At 39.5% G+C, this 19,816-nt stretch overlaps 1 protein-coding gene across 5 annotated transcripts in view; it reads right to left on the bottom strand.

The window, feature by feature from the left end:
• Positions 1 to 818: 818 nt before the first annotated feature.
• Positions 819 to 19,816, bottom strand: part of CUNH2orf88 (chromosome unknown C2orf88 homolog) — a 49,154-nt gene continuing 30,156 nt past the window's right edge. For all 5 annotated transcript variants that reach the window (XM_031367409.1, XM_031367407.1, XM_031367411.1 and 2 more), the window contains exon 2: positions 819 to 1,370. In XM_031367409.1, coding sequence (XP_031223269.1) covers positions 883 to 1,203 — 321 coding nt within the window. In that variant the 5' untranslated portion in view covers positions 1,204 to 1,370 and the 3' untranslated portion in view covers positions 819 to 882. The remainder of the gene's footprint in view (positions 1,371 to 19,816) is intronic.

Raw genomic sequence — 19,816 nt, 5'->3', positions numbered from 1 at the left:
AGTGTAGGAGAATCGCAAGTCCTCTGTACCATCCACACATCTCCCCTGTACCAGCACTGCAGCGAGGCTTTATACATTGTTAGCCATGAAAACCGGGCTCAGATTTCACCATGCAGACTAAATCTCTGTCATTTTTAAAGCTTACCGAATAAAAGGTACCAAAGAGATTCTTATTTCAATGTGATAAACTGTCATGACTTCTATACATTATCTTTTAAAGATGGCTGTAACATGCAAAGTTTAAATCATCCAGTTACAGCTGTGGCATGACCCTGAAGCTGAGGGTGGTTGCTACCCTTTCCAGCTAAGAAAATAGATTTCCAGCTGAGAAGGGCATTCAAGGCAGCCCTCTCCACTGGAGGTTTTCTGATGGTAGGCTATAGGTGTCAGGAAGTGGGCAGTCCTGGCACAAATGGTTTTGACAACAGACATGCTGTGGCTCACTATGGCTGGAGTTCTGTTCCTTGCTTTTTTTGCATCTTAAGGAAACTCCCTTTTCATGTTCTGGGCCTTTTGTTTTGTTTTTGGTATAAATTAACAAAAATAGTCATTTTAAAGTCAACCCTTAAAGTAACCATTTGGAACTTGGGCACTTTTTATTTAACATTTTCTTTGGTGATGTCATTCCTACCCCAGGAAGAGCCTGGTATGACAGACAGCTAATGGCTGGGTGGCATAAGACCTCTTTCCAGGCCTTCTGTGACCAAAATTTAAGACCAAGTAGATATACATTGATGTTAAAATAGTAGAACTGCTTAAAATTATATTTCCTCATAAGCATCCCTACATTAATATCATAGACATGGTTTAACATCCAGTTGGAATTTGAAAACTTATATATTTAACTAGCACCAACTACATCCAGAGCACAGTTGAGTATCATCAATCAATGGTGGTGTCAGAGCCCTCACTCTCAATGTATGGGATGTTGTAGTATTGGATGTTTTCACATGCCCATTGCTGCAAGGCATCCTCCACAATTTCATTGGCCAGACGGTCTGCAAATTCAAGGATCACGGTACCAATCACAGTACTGGGCTCTGGGAGTTTCTTCACTTCCTGGACTTGCTGTTGTTCATCTGTAGAAGGTGTCCTATATTGACAGCTGTCATCTGGCATAAAGGCCTCTTCGCTCTCACGTAGCTTGTCAATGTCTAATGTGGTAGGAAATGGGAACGTTTCCTTTGACTTCATGCAGCCCATGATGAAGAGCTTTGGCAGGTAAAGGCAAGCTGTGTTAATGAGGACTACTTCAAGAGCATCTTTGGAAAACAGTGCAGGGCTCTCCTCACGGTGTTGACCCGGCCTCCCTCTCAGGCCACGTTGGCAAGCACTAGTCCCTTTCACTACTCTTCACGTCTTGTGTTTACCTGTTAAGAAAAGGGAGTTTTCACTGTAAGGTTCTGTGCAGTGTAGAAACTCTTAATCCCTTGAAAGAAAAGTGACGTTCTCAACAAACAACCTTACTAGTCAAAGCTGAAGAAATCACTCAGGAATGTCAGGACATTCAAACCTTTTTCCCAAGCTCTTGAAAATTTTATAAAACTAAATGGAATAAAATTTTACATTAGCAAGGGGTCATTCTTGAGCTGAATTCCCACAACTGTTTTTTTTTTTCCTTTTTAATTCTTTTACAGTTTATACATATATAAGGTACTTTGATCATATTTTCCCTATTACCCTCTTACTCCTTTATCCCATCAAACCACCAAATCCCTCCCAACAAGCTCCTGCTTTTCAGGTCTTCTGTTGCTGTTTTTCTTGTTCTCCCCTCTCTGCTATTCCCTTCTTGTGTGGGTAGGAGTGCCACTGCATTTAATTAGGCTATTTTAAAGTCAATTCTTTAAAATAGTGCTTCTCAGCTTTTGTAATTTATTACAGTTCCTCATGTTGTGGTGACAAAGTTATTTTTGCTGCTACTTCATAACTATAATTTTGCTAGTATTATTAGTCATAATGTAAATATCTGATAGGCAATCCCGTGAAAGGTACTTTGACAATACCATAAAGAGTTGCAACCTCCAGGTTGACAACCAGTGCTTCAAAAGAACCATTTGAAATTTGGGCCTTTTTATTCCCAGTTTTCTTTAGTGATGCCATCTGTGGACAGTGAACACACCCCAGTCTCAATGAGCATTCATGTCAGGAGCACTGCTGTCAAGGAATCCAGTGCTTCAGACTCATGGAAATGGCAAGGCCTTCCCTTGCTTAGAATAGGGATGTTGGCCATATGTGTAGAAGGTATCTTACTTGACCCCAGCTTTTCTGTATGTGTGTCTGTCATTTCTTTATTCCTTACTACCAAATACCCAAAGCTGTGCAGGCTGTGGCAGGTACTACTATCTCAGGAAGGCTAAAACAAACAAACAAAAAAACATGTTTCTTTAAAGAAACTTGACCAGAAAACAACTCCTGAGTTATGTGTGGCTGAGTTTTGCTAACAATGGTGGGCCCTGCATAATTAGGATACCTTGCACCTGCAAAGTCTAAAATGCTTACTTGGCAGGAAATGGTTGCCAATTCCTGATCCTTATTATTAAGGTTTCTTTTTGCCATATTATCTTCATCCTATTCTTATTTGGTACTTAAACAGAAAATAGGTTGTACGCTGGTGTGCCTTGTTTGTATCCTAAGTGGGTTTTGTTATTGAATGTTCTCAAGAGGGGACTTTAGGGTTTGTTTAAGTGACTACTTTAAGGAGCCACAGCCATATGCACAGGTAAACTCCCTGAATGAAGTTAACTGTTCCTATACACAGACCTCAGAAGGAACCCTAAAAGTCTTAAAATGAAGGTTCTTGTTTGTGGTACCACGGTTCCCTAGGAAGTAACAACTACTGTATACCTACTCATTTTTAATAGTTTGTAATCAAAGAAGTCTAGAAAAAAAGTTAACCTTTCCTGGACTTAACTGCTATACATTTATTTTCTATAAATACTAAGTTTTCAGTTTTTCTCATAATTCTACTCCCAATTCCTACCACCAAGTAAGGATTATAGGGGACAAAAAGGAATTTCAGAGTTCTGTCTTTACATTTCTTAAGTTTTCTACACCCTGCCTCATGTTCCAGATTTCAGAGGCATATTTCAAAGGAAATATGGAATATGTTGAGTGTCTGCCTTGTTCTACTGAGCTACTTGAAAAATGGGTCTACCTCAGTTGCACATCTCTAACACAGAACATGTAATTACTTACCATAGACTATTTTGGACTGAGAAGTAATACAGGCATTAGCCATAATTAACATGAAAATGATTAGAGAACTCTGTCATAAAAAGGGGAGGTAGATTTCTCCAGTGGCCACACGCTCTAGCCACCTTTTATTTCCAGCTGTTCCCTAACCTTGCCTGGTGAGTCTTCTCTCTTACCCCCAGGCCTGCTGCACTCAACACCAATCCTCAGATGGAGCCCTGGTCCCATATACAGTGCTTTGGCCTTTCTAAGGAGTCCTGTCCAATCTCCCCCAAGCTCCAGGTTTGGGACAGGATGCACATCAGATGCATCTGCCCACCAACCTCTAGCTAGCAGATCTTATCCCATTCAGCCTACTCTAAAGGTTCCTTTTAGATCTAGCCTAGGTGAGTTCACAAACCACCTGAGTTCACCTCAGTCCTCAGATGGAGCCCTGTCTCACATGCAATGCTCCAGCCCAGTTCAAGGAACCCTTCCCACAGCCTTCCAACTTCCAGCCCTGGGACAGAACACACATCCTGTGTGCATCCCAGTCTGCTATATCCATAACAAACAAAACCAACAAGAATGAAGTCCACATGCACAGGAATCATTGGAAAAACAAGATATGAAAACGGTTTGTCCCCTCCAAAATCTACCAGCCATTTATTTTCTCTAATAAGAATCACCTTGATGAACGCTAGGACACAGATCTTAACAGAACAACCATAGATTTTGTTGAGGAATCCAAGGAGTTTAAAGAAGACAAAAACAGGTCAATGAACTTAGAATGAACATAAAGAAAAAAATTGTGAGTACTGCTCAAGAAAACAAAAATAAGGCTGAATGAAATGACAAAGGCAATCTAGGATTTGGAAACAAAATTCAATAATGAAACAGAAGCAGTGAAGACAGAATTGGAAAACTCAGTATCCCAATTAGGAAACTCAGAAAAAGGTCTTACAAATAGAATGTTTTCAGTAGACAATAAAAGATCAGTTCTTGAAGACAAAGGAGACTACACAAGCAAAGATCATGAAGAAAAGTAAACATAAAAAGAACATTCAGGAACTGTGGGATATTATAATAAGACCACATCTAATTAAAAAGAGATGAAAAAGAAGAATCCCATAGACCAGATCTTAAGAATATAAAAGTAAACTGACCCTGTGCCATAGCTCACCATACTCAAATCCCGCCAGGAGAGAGCTGGTCTCCCAAGAGTGCTAACACACCTGAGAGCAGAGGTGAGACCACCACTTATGCTCAAATTTCTGGTCCAAGAGGGAACTGCCCAGAGCCATCAGGACACAGGAACCAAGGAACAGCCAAGGACAGTTCTGTCCAGTTTCCATCTGCACCCTGGAGCTGACTCTATGTCACAGCTATCCATACCCAAATTCCATGCAGAGAGAGCTGGTCTCCTAGGAGAGACAGCCACAGTCAGAGACAACAAGAAGAGCTAACACCACCGATAACCAGATGGTGAGAGGCAAATTCAAGAACATAAGCAACAGAAACCAAGGCTATTTGGCATCATCAAAACCCAGTTCTTCCACCACAGCAAGCTCTGGATACCCAAACACACTAGAAAAGCAAGACTCTGATTTAAAATCACCTTTCATGACGATGATAGAGGACATTAAGAAGAACATAAATAACTCCCTTAAAGAAATACAGGAGAACAAAGGTAAAGAGCTAGAATCTCTTAAAGAGGAAACACAAAAATCCCTTAAAGAATTACAGGAAAGCACATTCAAACAGGTGAAGGAATTGAACAAAGCCATCCTGGAAATAGAAATAATAAAGAAATCACAAAGGGAGACAACCCTGGAGATAGAAAACCTAGGAAAGAGATCAGGAGTTATAAATGCAAACATCACCAACAGAATACAAGAGATAGAAGAGAGAATCTCAGGTGCAGAAGACAACATAGAAAACATTTACACAGCAGTCAAAGAAAATGCAAAAAGCAAAAAGTTCCTAACCCAAAACATCCAGGAAATCCAGCACACAATGAGAAAACCAAATTTAAGGATAGTAGGTATAGAAGAGAGTGAAGATTCCCAATTTAAAGGGCCATTAAATATCTTCAACAAAATTATAGAAAACTTCCCTAACCTAAAGAAAGAGATGCCCATAAACATACAAGAAGCCTACAGAACTCCAAATATATTGGACTAGAAAAGAAATTTCTCCCATCATATAATAGTCAAAACACCAAATGCACAAAACAAAGAAAGAATATTAACAGCAGTAAGGGAAAATAGTCAAGCAACATATAAAGGCAGACCTATTAGAATTACACCAGACTTCTCACCAGAGACTGTCAAAGCCAGAAGATCCTGGGCAGATGTCATATAGACCCTACAAGAACAGCCCAGGCTACTATACCCAGCAAAACTCTCAATTACCATAGATGGAGAAACCAAGATATTCCATGACAAAACCAAATTTACACAATATCTTTTCACAAATTCAGCCCTACAAAGGATAATAGATGGAAAACTCCAATACAAGGAGGGAAACTACATCCTAGGAAAAGCAAGAAAGTAATCTTTTAACAAACCCAATAGAAGATAGCCATACAAACATAATTCCAACTCTAACAACAAAAATGACAGGAAGCAACAATCACTGGTTAATTAATATCTCTTAACATCAATGGACTCAATTCCCCAATAAAAAGACATAGACTAACAGATTGAATATGTTAACAGGTCCTAGAATATTGCTGCATACAGGATACAAACCTCAGTGACAAAGATGGAAATTACCTCAGAGTAAAAGGCTGGAATACAATTTCCCAAGCAAATGGTCCTCAAGAAACAAGCTGGAGTAGCTAACCTAATATTGAATAAAATCAACTTTCAACCAAAAGTATTAAAAAAGATAAGGAAGGATATTTCCTACTCATCAGAGGAAAAATGTACTAAGATGAACTCTCAATTCTGAACAAGAATTGCTCTAAATACAAGGGCAACCACATTCATAAAAGAAACTTTACTAAACCCCAAAGCACACATTGCGCTTCACATAATAATAGTGAGAACTTCAATACCCCACTCTCAGCAATGGACAGATCATGGAAACAGAAATTGAACAGAAACACAGTGAAACTAACAGAGGTTATGAACCAAATGGATTTAACATATCTATAGAACATTTCATCCAAAATCATAAAAATATACCTTCTTCTCAGCACCTCATGGTACTTTCTCCAATTTTGACCATGTAATCGGTCACAAAACAGGCCTAAACAGATACAAGAAGATTGAAATAATCCCATGCATTCTATCAGATTATCACAGACTAAGGCTGGTCTTCAATAACAACAAAAACAATAGAAAGTGCACATACACATGGAAGCTGAACGATGCTCTACTCAATGATAACTTGGTCAAGGAAGAAATAAAGAAATGAAAGACTTTTTAGAATTCAATGAAAATGAAGGCAAAACATACCCAAACTTACGGGACACAATGAAAGCAGTGCTAAGAGAAAAACTCATAGCTCTGAGTGCCTCCAAAAAGAAACTGGAGAGAGCATACACTAGCAGTTTGACCTCACACCTGAAAGCTCTAGAAAGAAAAGAAGCAAATACACACAAGAGGAGTAAATGGCAGGAAATAATCAAACTCAGGGCTGAAATCAACCAAGTAGGAACAAAAAGAACTATACAAAGAACAAAACCAGGAGCTGGTTCTTTCAGAAAATCAACTAGATAAACCCTTAGCCATACTAACCAGAGAGCACACCAACAGTACAACCACTCTGGAAATCAGTCTGGCAATTCCTCGGAAAATTGAACATAGTACTTCCTGAGGACCCAGCTATGCCACTCCTTGGCATATACCCAGAAGATGCTCCAACATATAATAAGGACATATGCTCCACTATGTTCATGGCAGCCATGTTTGTAATAGCCAGAAGCTGGAAGCAACCCAGATGTCCCTCAACAGAGGAATGGATACAGAAAATGTGGTACATTGCACAATAGAATACTACTCAGCTATTAAAAACAATGACTTCACAAAATTTGCAGGCAAGGGGATGGATGTAGAAAATATCATCCTGAGTGAGGTAACTCAGTCACAAAAGGACACACATGGTATGTACTCACTGATGAGTGGATATTAGACAAAGAGCATGGAATAACCACGATACAACTCATGGACCACATGAAGCTCAAGAGTAAGGAAGACCAAAAAGTGGATGCTTCAGTCCTACGTAGTTGGGGAACAATATAACCAAGGGAAGTAGAGGCTTGAAGGGACCTGGGAGGAAGAGAGGAGGAGAGTGGAAGAAAGAGGGGCAGAATCAGGTATGGGAGGAGATGGACTCCCATGTACAGAAGGTCGGGGAACTAAATAGAGGTGTGTAGCAATGTGGGATGGGGAACTGGGGATTGCAGCCAGAAAGTCCCAGATGCCATTGTGCATTGTGGCAGGAGCCTCCCAGGATCCCAGGGGGATGACATTGGCTGAATTGCCCCACAAAGGGGAGGGAGAAACTGCTGGGACCATATCTGGATGTTGGGCATGTCCCTCCAAACCCAGACACTATTGCTAATGCCAAGAAGTGCTTGCTGACAAGAGCCTGATAACAGCTGTCTCCTGAGAGGCTCTGCCAGATCCTGGCCAATTCAGATTCAGATATTTGCAGTCAACCATAGGACTAAGGACAGAGACCCAATGGAGAAGCTAGGGGAAGGACTGAAGAGCTGAAGGGGCCTTATCTGTCATCAATGGGAGGGGAGACCCTTGGTCCTATGAACACTTGATGCCCCAGTGTAGAGAAATGCTGGGGTGGTGAGGTGGGAGTGGGTGGGTGGGTGGGGAGCACCGTCATAGAAGCAGGGTAAGGGGGGATGGGATAGCAGGTTTGCAGAGGGGAAAGGGGATAATAGCATTTTAAATGTAAACAAAGTATCTAAGTAAAAAAGTGATAAAAAAACACAAATAAATTACTTGACGCAACTTAAGAATTTAGAAAAACAAAAGACAAACCCAAATTCAGTAGACAGCAAGAAATAGTAAAAATTAAAGTAAATATGAATGAAATAAAAACAAAAACAATATAAAAAATTAATGAACCTAAGAACTGGCTCTTTGAAACGATAAACAAGATTGACATACACTTGGCCCAACTTATGGAAAAAAATGGAGGATCAGAAATGAATAATGAAACCTTTACAACAGACTCTTAAAAAAATAAAATAAAATTCAGACTCTTATAAGGGAATATTTTTAAAATCTGCACTCCATCAAGTTGGAAAAAAATCTAAAAGAAACAAATTCTAGATACATCAAAACATAAAAGTTAAACCACAAAGGAATCAACAACCCAAAACACAAACTGAAACAGTAGTAATAAGCCTTCTGACAAAAAAAAAAAAAAAAAAAAAAAAAAAAAAAAAAGGAAAGGAGAAAAGGAAAGTAAAAAAAAAAGAAAAAGAAAAAAGCACCCAGGCCAAATGAACTAAAAGCAGAATTCTATCTAGTTTTCAAAAATCTACAGCTAATACTTAAATTAAAAGGAAGAGGAGGAGAAAGAGGAGGAGGAAGAAGAAGAGGAGGAGGAAGAGGAGGAGGAACAACAGATGGAACACTTCCAGATTCCTTCTATGGGTATGGAGCCAGTATTACCCTAATAATACTGTGGGTAATACTGCGGGTAACCAGTTAAACACACACACACACACACACACACACACACACACACACACACACGGAACAAAAACATAAACAAACCAAAAACCACAGATCAACTCTGAGAAACACAATAAAATGATTGTGACTAGAATACAGACACATATCAAAGAGACCATCAACCAAGCAGGATCAAGTTGACTTTATCCTAGAAATGAAGGAATGATTCAACATACATACGTCAGTAAATATAAAAAATATTTAAGTTGACGTAAAAATCATATAATCTCAATAGATGCTGGGAAGAAATTGAGAAAATCCAACATCCTTTCATGATAAATCCTAAAGAGACTAGGACAGCAGGGAACATACCTCAACACAATAAAAATGACCAAATTACCAAAAGCCATCTGTAGATTCAATGCAATCCCAATCAAAATACATAAAACAGTATTCAAAGGGGGGGGAAGCATTCAAAACTTCATACATAACCAGAGAAGACTCCAGATAGCCAATGCAATCCTAACCAAAACTGTCAGTGCGAGGAGGATTAACCTTCCACATCTCAGAGCAGTAGTCATAAAGCACCCTGGCACCAGCACAAAACCATACATATCGACCGGTGTACAAAACAAGAGATCTAAACGTGGCCTTTTTGGCCTCTTTGTCATACATCAGCCATTTAATAGCTGATAAAGACAAAGAGGCCAAAGACAAACTCTGGAGAAAAGGCCGCAGCACCCATAAGTTATGCTGAGGAAACTGACATCCACACACAGAAGAATGAAATCAGACGAGAATCTATCAGGCTACATAAAAATCAGCTTCAATTGAACCAAAGACCTGAATTTAAAACCTGAATGCTAAAACTGTAAGAAGAAAACATAAGCATTGCCACACAGGTATAAGGGTAGGAAAGGACCCTTCTGAGTAGGGCTCTGTTGGCTCAGGAATTAAGGCTAACAATTGGGACCTCATAGAACTAAAGACTGTAAAGCACCCGTTGAGGGAAGAGAAAGCCCATGGAGTGGGGAGGTCTTTAGATATGCATCAGACAGAGGGTTAGTAAGCATAACATGAAAAGAAGGCAAAATACCAAAGAATCAAAGAAAAATGACCCATTCAAAAAATGGGCCTGGGACTTGAACAGACAGTTCTCAAAAGAATGAATACCAAGAGCAAGGTTTGGCAAAGGTCTTAAAGAACTGACTGTACATGGCTTAGATGTCTGAGCCATGACTAGGCAGTGCTTATGTCCCCTTCCCCAGATGTCATATTGACATGCAATCCCTCACATGACAGTATTTAAAGTGGAGATTCTGGGAAATAGTATTGGGGTAATAGTACTGCCCTCCTAAAGAAACCTCAAATTCCTGGCCCTTCATTGCCATGAGAAGATGAAGCATCGAGGTGCCATCTGTAAATCAGAGCCCTTTGATTGCAGACTCTGATCTGATGGTGACTGGGCTGAAATGGTCTTTCCATCATACAACTGTGAGAATTGTGTTCCTTTTGTTTGTAACCAGTCTATGGTATTTGGTTGAAGCAGTCTGAACAGACTGAGGCACACATACAGCATTTGTGTCAGGTGCTCATGTCTGTGATTATAGCACAGAAGAAGCCACAGACAACACTTAAATAAGTTAGAAAGTCATATTCCAGTAACACCTCAGTTATAAAAAGAGGCAGCCAGGCATTGGTGTGGACAAAGCAGAAGTATGCTCACATTAAGAATAAAATTGCCAAGAGTACACATGGTGGGACTAATGGCTCCAACAGCCTATGTAGTAGAGGATGGCCTAGTTGGTCATCAGTGGGAAGAGAGGCCCTTGGCCATGTGAAGGTTCTATGCCCCAGTGTAGGGGAATGCCAGGACCAGGAAGCAGGAAAGGATGGGGTGATGAGCAGGGGGAAGGGAGAGGGAACAGGGGTTTGTTCTTGTTGTTTTTTGTTTGGAGGGGAAACTGGGAAAGGAGATATTGTATGACATGTAAATAAAGAAAATATCTTAAAAAAAGTAAGTAAATAAAATTGCCATCTAAACAACGATGACATAATCCATAATATGTTGAATGGAGATTCAACATATTCACAATAAGCAACATCCAGTAAAAAAAGATTACAAGACATGCAGAGAAGTGAGAAAATGGCCTATGGTTAAGAAAAAAGGTAGCTGTTTGTCCTACTTAAGAGTTATTGTTGGGGGCTGGTGAGATGGCTCAGTGGGTAAGAGCACTGACTGCTCTTCCGAAGGTCCTGAGTTTAAATCCCAGCAACCACATGGTGGCTCACAACCACCCATAATGAGATCAGACGCCATCTTCTGGTGCATCTGAAGACAGCTGCAGTAAATGAGAGAGCGCGGGCTGGAGCAAGCAGGGCTGGCAGAGGTCCTGAGTTCAACAGTAGCCACACACTTGATGGTTCACGGCCATCTGTACTGCTAAAGTGTACTTGTATACATAAAATAAATAAAATAAAATATTTTAAAAAAAGTTAGTTATGATGAAACCTTATGATTGAAAGCAAGTTGGGGAGGAAAGTGTTAATTTGGCTTACACTTCCACATTGTAGTCCTTCATTGAAGTCAGGACAGTAACTCAAAAAGGAAGGAAATCTGAAGCCGAAGATGCTGCAGAGGGATGCTGCTTACTGGTTTCTTCCTCATGGCTTGTTCAATCCTTGTTCTTATAAAACCCAGGACTACCAGCCCAAAATAGCACCACCCACAATGGGCTGGACCTCCCCCATCAATTACTAATTAAGAAAATTTACTACAGGTTTGCCTAGAGCCCAAGTTTATGCAGGCATTTTCTTAATTGAGGACCACTCCTCTCAGATAACCTTAGTTTGTGTAAAGTTGATATAAAACTAGCCAGCACACTGCTAGACCCCAAAATGCCACAACATTTGATAATTAACAGAATTTAACATAGTTTATCCAAGCTTTCAAACAGCTAATTAAATATATTCAAGGACACAAAGGAAAAAGTGATCACTAGGATTAAACAGAATCTCACCAGCAAAATTAACATTGTACAATTAAAGCAAAAAAGAAATGCAGGAACAAAGAGGTACAGCATCTGAAGTGAGTAATCCAGGGATTTACTAAAATCTGAGAAATAAAAGGGAACCACTAAGAAGATAATATCATCCAGTATCCAAGCTGTGAGACATTAGATGCCTTAGACCCAGAAGATGGGAAAGGGGAGCATAGGAAAGAGACAGACAGACATACAGAGACACAGACAGAGACAGACAGACAGAGACAGAGACAGACAGACAGAGACAGAGAGGGGGGAGAGAGAGAGACAGACAGAGACAGAGACAGAGAGGGGGAGAGAGACAGAGACAGAAACAGAGAGAGGGGAGAGAGAGAGAAAGAGGGAGGGAGAGAGAAAAAGAAGGAGAGAGAGAGGGAGAGAGAGAGACAGAGACAGAGAGAGAGACAGAGACAGAGACAGAGAGAGACACACAGAGAGACAGACAGAGACAGAGACACAGAGACAGAGAGAGACAGAGACACAGAGAGAGACACACAGAGAGAGACACAGACAGAGACAGACAGACAGACAGAAACAGAGACAGAGACAGAGAGAGAGAGACAGACAGAGAGACAGAGACACAGAGAGACAGAGACAGACAGTGAAAGAGAGACAGAGACAGAGAGAGACACAGAGAGAGAGACAGAGAGAGACAGAGACAGAGAGAGATTACTGAAAATGAAAATGAGCCTGGCCTGGTGATACTTTTACTCTCAGTTACTCAGGAGGCAGAGGAAGAGATGCCGAGTTTGCAGCCTGCTTAGGAAACTTACACCATATCTTATAAAGGTGTAAACAAAGAAAGGGCTGGAGGAACAACTTCATGTTAGAGTCTCTGCTATTGTATGAGCAGTTCAACCTCCAGCCATAAATTCAAAAGGACAGCTAAAGCAAAGATAGATGGCCACCTTCCACACAGAGAATTACTCAGAAGGAAAACAGACTAAAATTCCTAGTTTCAGACAAATTATTGTTAGTGAAAAACTAAAATCCCAAGAAAGCAAAGCCTTCTAAACACAGCATGACTGACTGATGAACATATGAACTCACAGAGACTGTGGAAACCGCACATGGCCTGCAACAGGTCCGTACCAGACAGGGACTCAATGCTGAGAAAAGTAGATAAAGACCCCTTGCTAGCCGAGGAGTGATCTCCAACTGATAACCACTCACAGATGAAAAAAACAGTTTTCTCCAGAGAGATAAGTAAAAATAAGTAGATAAATAAAATAAAATACAAATTGAGCAAATATAGCTAACTGATTTGGGGCCAAGGCAGAAAAATGGAGAAAGCAGTTTCAACAAATGATCGAAGACATGAATGTGCACATGCAAAGAACAAAATAAAATGAACTCAAAATTTTTTGTAGGGCTGGAGAGATGGCTCAGTGTAACCACTGAGCACTGACTGCCCTCCAAAGGTCCTGAGGTCAAATCCCAGCAACCACATGGGGGCTCACAACCATCTGTAACGAGATCTGATGCACTCTTCTGGGGTGTCTGAAGACAGCTACAGTGTACTTACATATATAAATAAATAACTTAAAAAAATTTTTTTGTAGACTTAAAACCTAACTTGCCTATCACAGCATTATAAAACAAACAAACAAACAAACAAACAACCCCTATATATAGCATCAGGTTTCTAAGGTCTAACATGAGCGGTATAACCCATGAAAGATAGTTTGACCTCACAGGAGTTAAAAGCTCTGGTCTTTAAAGACACTTTAATAAAATGAGAAGACCAGCCATAGACTTGAAGAAAACACTATAGAAGCTTTGATTAAGAACTACAATCCAAATATGCAAAGAGCTCTTAAAACTCAATAAAAAAAAAAAAACCAACTGAACAATCTGATCAAAATGTGCAAAATATCACCATACTGAGTAAGACGCACAGAAGGCAGGTAGGCCTGTAAGAAAATCATCATTAGGGAACTGCAAGTTAGAAGAGCATGGAGATGCACATAACCAGATGCACATAACCAGCAGAACAGTGAACAGTCCTATCAGCACCAGAGGGGAGCAGAGATGTGGAACAGAATCCTGTGCGGTGCAGGTGGAACTATAAAACAATGCCATCACTTTGCAAGACAGTTTAGCTCTTTCTCACATAGTAAACATACTCCTACTACAGGATCCAGTAATTTCACTGCTTGGCATTCATCCAAATAAGCTGAAAATGTAGGTCCACATGAAGTTCTTTGGAGAATAAACTTTCCCAATCTCTTTTTTTATAACTGCTGAGAAACAATCAGGACACCCTTCAGTTGATGAATGGATACACTGTGGTCCATCTAGGTCACAGTATAGCATGCTCGTCCCCCAGCCTTGAGTTGGCTAAACAAGTCTAAATAAGACACTGGAGCCAGCCTCCCTACATTGACATCTTCCTGCCTGAGAAGTGAGCCACTGCCAGCCCCCGTGTCCCACCCCCCTGCAGAGCTGCTGAAGAACTTGTTTTGCAACAGAATCCAGCTGAGATAAAGCAACAGAATCCAGCCAGAACAAAGGATGGGCTTTTGGGGTTTTCCTATATAAAAGCAGAGCTAAAAAATTAAAATTTGAACCTTGAGCACAGAACTCTGTCTTGGCTCGTTATTTCTCTCCTCCGCCCATTCTATTCCATCCCCAGCTCTTTTTCCAGGTATACCTGGTTCTCCATGGCCACTGGACAGCTACAGGTGGTGCCCAACATGGGGCTGGACAAGGAGAAACCAACTAAGGGATGCTGTCTTTGGTGAAACTCCACAGAAAACCATAGAAGTTATGAATCCCACATGGTGGTAAGCAACATACAGTATTAATATTAGCACTATAAATTTCATCTTTTGAAGGCTGTTGCTTAAAAGGTTGCAAAAAGGATACAGGCTAGACTGAGTCAGTATCAGCTCAATGCTGATATCAGCTAGGGTTGACAGCATCTTGGGGTGGGGAATTCTATATAGGCAATTGTCCACAGTCAGGAACTACATCAGGCGAGAGGAGTAGGACTTAAAATAAAATAAAAAGTAAAAAAAAAAAAAACAAAAAACAAAAAAAAGGAGACACTAGATATACAAATGACAGGAGAGAGAGAGATCAAGAGAGAAGGGCTGGAGAGATGGCTCAGTGGTTAAGAGCACTGACTGCTCTTCCAGAGGTCCTGAGTTCAATTCCCAACAACCACATGGTAGCTCACAACCATCTGTAATGGGATCTGATGCCCTCTTCTAGTGTGTCTGAAGACAGCAACAGTGTACTCACATACATGAAATAAATAAGTCTTAAAAAAAAAAAAGACTGGACCAGGCTGGGTTAGGTTGGCTGATGTAAGAGAGAAGGAAACATCCTGGTTCCTCTCTGGCCCCTACAGGAGACATCCTTAGTTCTGGTTACATCAAGTTCTCTTCCCTCTCTGTATTGTCTGACTTTGGTGCACCAATCTGTTCAGGTGTCAATTTGTACCTGTTTTTATTTCGCTGTCGGAATGACTGCTGTTCTATATTTCATGTTGAAAAGAAAATAATGGTTAAAACTTTATCTGCTGGCTATCCATCTCTTGATTCAGTATCAGTCTGCACAGGGGAGGCTGATTTAAGTTGCCTTGCACCTTAGCCAGGAGTCAAGCACAGCAGGGGAGGCCCTGCTGAGAAGCTGCTTTTAAAGGGGGGCCTCAAGTTCTAAGGCAAATAAGCTAATAGTTATTTTTTCCTAGAAAAATCTCTACAATTGTGATTATCGGGCTCAGCAAATGGCAAAGTGCTTTTTTTTCTTGAAATTAGAGCTAGAAAAAGTAAAAATATTTGTTTGGTCTAAACATATAAGATTCATGTAGCACCTTCATTTTGTTTCTGACTGGTCTTAAAGGTATAAATATATTCTGTATGTCTTGGTCATAGAGTATTGGCTTATAAGTTATTGGGTATGATTTAAAAAGTGTAACACTGGTAACAAGAAAGTTAGCATAGGAGGGTTACAGCTTAAAACTGGTTAACTCAGGGTTGGAGTCATTTTAAACAACACATGGCATGAACCAGTCCAGGAAACCAGGCCTCTAAAGATACTTCTAAATTGGGATAATATTTTATGTAGTTCTTATCCTAGAGACTAGACTTACAATGGATAAGATTTAAAACAATGTCTCTTTAATGAAGTATTAAAAGTTGCACTGTCATGCATTCATATATAAGAATTGGCAACCAAACTTCATAACATGAAAGTAATGCTTTTTATGTTGATTTTAAAGAGAATAGATTGTTTAAAATTGGGTTTTGCTTTCCAAAGTTATGATTATGCTCTAATATTGCAAAAGAAACTTAAAAATTATGGTTAAATTGCCAATGTTCCATTGGCTATAGTTTGCAGTTTGATCAAAAGCTCAGAATTCTTAACTCACCCATATTTTGTAATTAGGATGATTGCAAGAGTAATAAAAGTTAAAAACAGCTGTGGCCAGTATGGGCCCACTGGGCCTTTTACACAAGCTTTATTGGATACAGTGGTAGAAGCAAAATTTAACCCCCCAAGATTGGAAAGGAGATCTCAATGCAAATTCATTTGGTATCAAGCAGGATCCTGATGAACTGTTTCAAGGAGTTTGTGGATACATACTAAAAACAGCTAGTAGAATTTTCAGAGACCCTCAAGCAGGAGTTCTTCTTGTTACACAATTATGAGAACGTTAATGCAGCTCACTGCTGCCAACTGGCCATAGAGAACAAAGACAGACTTATCTGGATATATTCGTCTTTGTGCAGAAATTGGACCCTCATACAGTCTGGATCTAGCTCTGGCTGCAGCCTTGTAGGGGGCTACAGTACAAGTAATGCTTTCACAGTGTCAAGGTTATAAGGAACATTTTTTACGTATGGGGGCATAAGTCATTTTAGGAAAAACTGTCCAAAAATTAGAGGTATAGAAAGACAGTAGAACTGCTCCTCTGGAATCTGTCCTCACTGCAGGAGGGGTAATAATTGGGTGATAGGCTCAGATTAAGAAATATTTACATTTGAGTTAACACAAAGCTCAGAGGGGCATCAGCAAGGTTTGTGTGGCACTGTTTTTGTCTTACTAATCCTGCCTATGGAAGTTTTTGGGCCCTCGCCTCACCTTGCCTTACCTCCAGGGAATTATTTTTAAGCCAAAACAGCATTATTACAGATCTATCCAGGTGTTGTTAAAAATAAAGTTCAAATTTAAGATTTATGAAAGGTCAATTAGGCTGTGGAACTTGTAGAGGCATTACAATTTGGCCTGCCTATTCCATATAAAATTATTATGGATTTGAAGGATTTTTTTTGTTTGTTTGCATCCTGATAATTGTAAAGGGTTTGCTTCTAGTGAGCTTGTAATCATTGGAAAGTTTTTCCACTAGGAATGTCTAATAGCTTTACATCATGTTAAAAAAAAAAAGTCTCTGCTTCAATATAATAACTTTGAATACTTCAGTGTATATTATTCACTATAAGGATATTTTATTAGCTGACCCCTCTGATGGAATTTTGTTACAAACCTTTGCTCTTATACAGTGAGCTTTAAAATTTTTGGAGTAGTTGTTGTTCCAGAAAAGATTCAAAGGCTATATCTTTTTCAATATTTGGAACCTTAGTTATATCCTAGAAAAATTGTCACAGAAAAATTCAAGAAAGAAAAGATGATTTGCTTACTTCAAATTATTTTCAAAAAGCTTCCAGATGTTAATTGGCTAAGACTTCACCTTAAGCTCACCACAGGAGGACTTAAGCTTTTGTTGGATGTTAGCTAGGGGGATGTGAATTAACCGGTTATTGATGAATAGAAAGTAGAAGCAGCAGCTATAATCACTTGTTGGTGTTTATGTTAGTTATTGTTACTCAGTGTGCCCACAGCAGTTCTGTGGCAGAAGAGAGCATTAATGTAGATTCATCTTTCTTCATCTCCTATTATGAAGCTGTTGTAGTGTTAATAAAGAATTGTAGGATAGAATCATGAAAGCATTTTGGAAAGAATATCTTAAGAACCTGATGAAACATTTATTCCTTATTCCAAACAGCAACTGAATTGGTTACTGCAGAATCTGATAGTTGGCCTATTGCATGGCAAACTTTTTAGGCAAAATCGATAATCATTATGCAAAAGATAAGTTGTTAAAAGTATGCCTCTATGCATCCTTTTGTATTTCCTGTAAATTTATGCATGCATCCCATAAAGAATGCATCTACTGTATTTATAAACAGCCCTCCTATGGGAGAGAAGTATATGTGATTTGATCACAGGTTTATTCTCATGAGTTTCCTCCTACTACAGCACAAATAATCAAACTACATGCTGTAACTACTGTTTTGAAAGTGTTGAAAAATCAAGCTTTAATTTATATACTGACAGCCAATGTATATAGCTCAGGGCTTACAATTGCTTGAAATTGTTCCTTTTCAAGATACTGCTAATTCTCAAATTTTGCAATTGTTTATGAATATACAACTCAAGTTAAGAGAAAGTACTGTTCCTTTCAAGAACTGTCTTTGGACATTTAAGAGCTCATCCTGGACTGCCTGGACAAGACCCCTTAAGGCAATGCCACAGCAGACTTGTAAACCAGGCAGATTATAGGCCTTACACAAGAACAATTAGCCATATAATCTCATTCTTTATATCATCAAAATAGTAATGGCTTGAGACAATAATTTGGTATATCTAGAGAATGTGCATGTAAAATCGTAAAGACTTGTTCTCAGTGTCCTCAGTTTCTACTTGTACCACTTAAAATGGTGTTAGTTCTCAAGGACTTATACTTAATCAATTATTGCAAATGGATACTCATATTTCTGATTTTAGAAAAATGAAATACGCACATGTGACTATTGATACCTTGTCAGCCTTTTTAGTTGCAACTGCTTTAGCAGGAGAAGCAACTAAAAATGTAATTAGTTATTGCCTGCATTATTTTTCTATGCTTGGTACTCCAAATCAGATTAAAACAGATAATGGAACTGGCTATTACATTCAAGCATTTGAGATATTTTTTCAACAATTTAATATGGCCCATATTACTGGGATTCCTTATAATTCTCAAGGACAATATATTGTGGAACTTTAAAACAATATCTTCTTAAAAAACAAAAACAGGGGAATTATATCCCCATACACATTATTTAAATCATGCTATTTATTTTCAAAATTTTGACATTTGGATGCCAAGAAACTCTTTGCTGAGTGTCTATGGCACTCTACAACTAGGCATACTTATGCCTAGGTGAGATGGAAGGATCCACTTATTGGCATAGGAATGATCCTGATCAGGTATTTAATATAGGGAAGAGGGCATGTTTGTGTTTTTCCTGCAGAATGCTGCAGGAGTATGCTAGCTACCAGGTGATTGGTGAGACATGCTGATGCTGGGACAAAGGGTGATGCTGACCTGTGAGCTTGCAGAGTGCCCTGACAATAGTGACAGGAATGTTGTATTGGACATATATCCTTGACCCACCTTTGCTTGCCTATGTTCCAGATTGGACAAGCTGCCTTGCTTCAAGCTTTTGGACCTTGTGGGACAGAGAACCATGGAGACTGTGTAAACTGAGTTAAAAATTGGAGTGCAGTTTCCACTCTTACTGGAGAGCAAGTGCTTTCTATCAATTCTCAAAGCCACCCCCAATACACCTGGTGGCCAGACTTTGTGTTTGGTTGCTAATTTGCAGCTGAATTGAATACCTGGGACAACCCCACAGATATCCTTAATCCTCTTTTTAACTTTTGACTTTGTATCTTAAGCAGACTGGTTGCCTATTCACAGGATCGCCATCAGCAAAGCTCAATTATTTACCATGGCAGTTATTCATTGCTATGAAGAAATGCATTGAGTGCGTATTCATATGTCTTTTGGGGCTTTGGGCTGAATGGGAAAAAGGTATGGTAATGAAGGCTGGTAGCCAGAGATGGGCAACTGGGGTTTTTGAGTTCCTATCAACCGAAGACAAAGGCATCGCCAAA

The sequence above is a fragment of the Mastomys coucha genome, unplaced genomic scaffold (assembly GCF_008632895.1).
Source record: "Mastomys coucha isolate ucsf_1 unplaced genomic scaffold, UCSF_Mcou_1 pScaffold14, whole genome shotgun sequence".
Lineage (NCBI taxonomy): Eukaryota > Metazoa > Chordata > Mammalia > Rodentia > Muridae > Mastomys > Mastomys coucha.
Note: the sequence above shows the minus strand (reverse complement) of the source record. Positions and strands in the feature narration are given on the sequence as shown.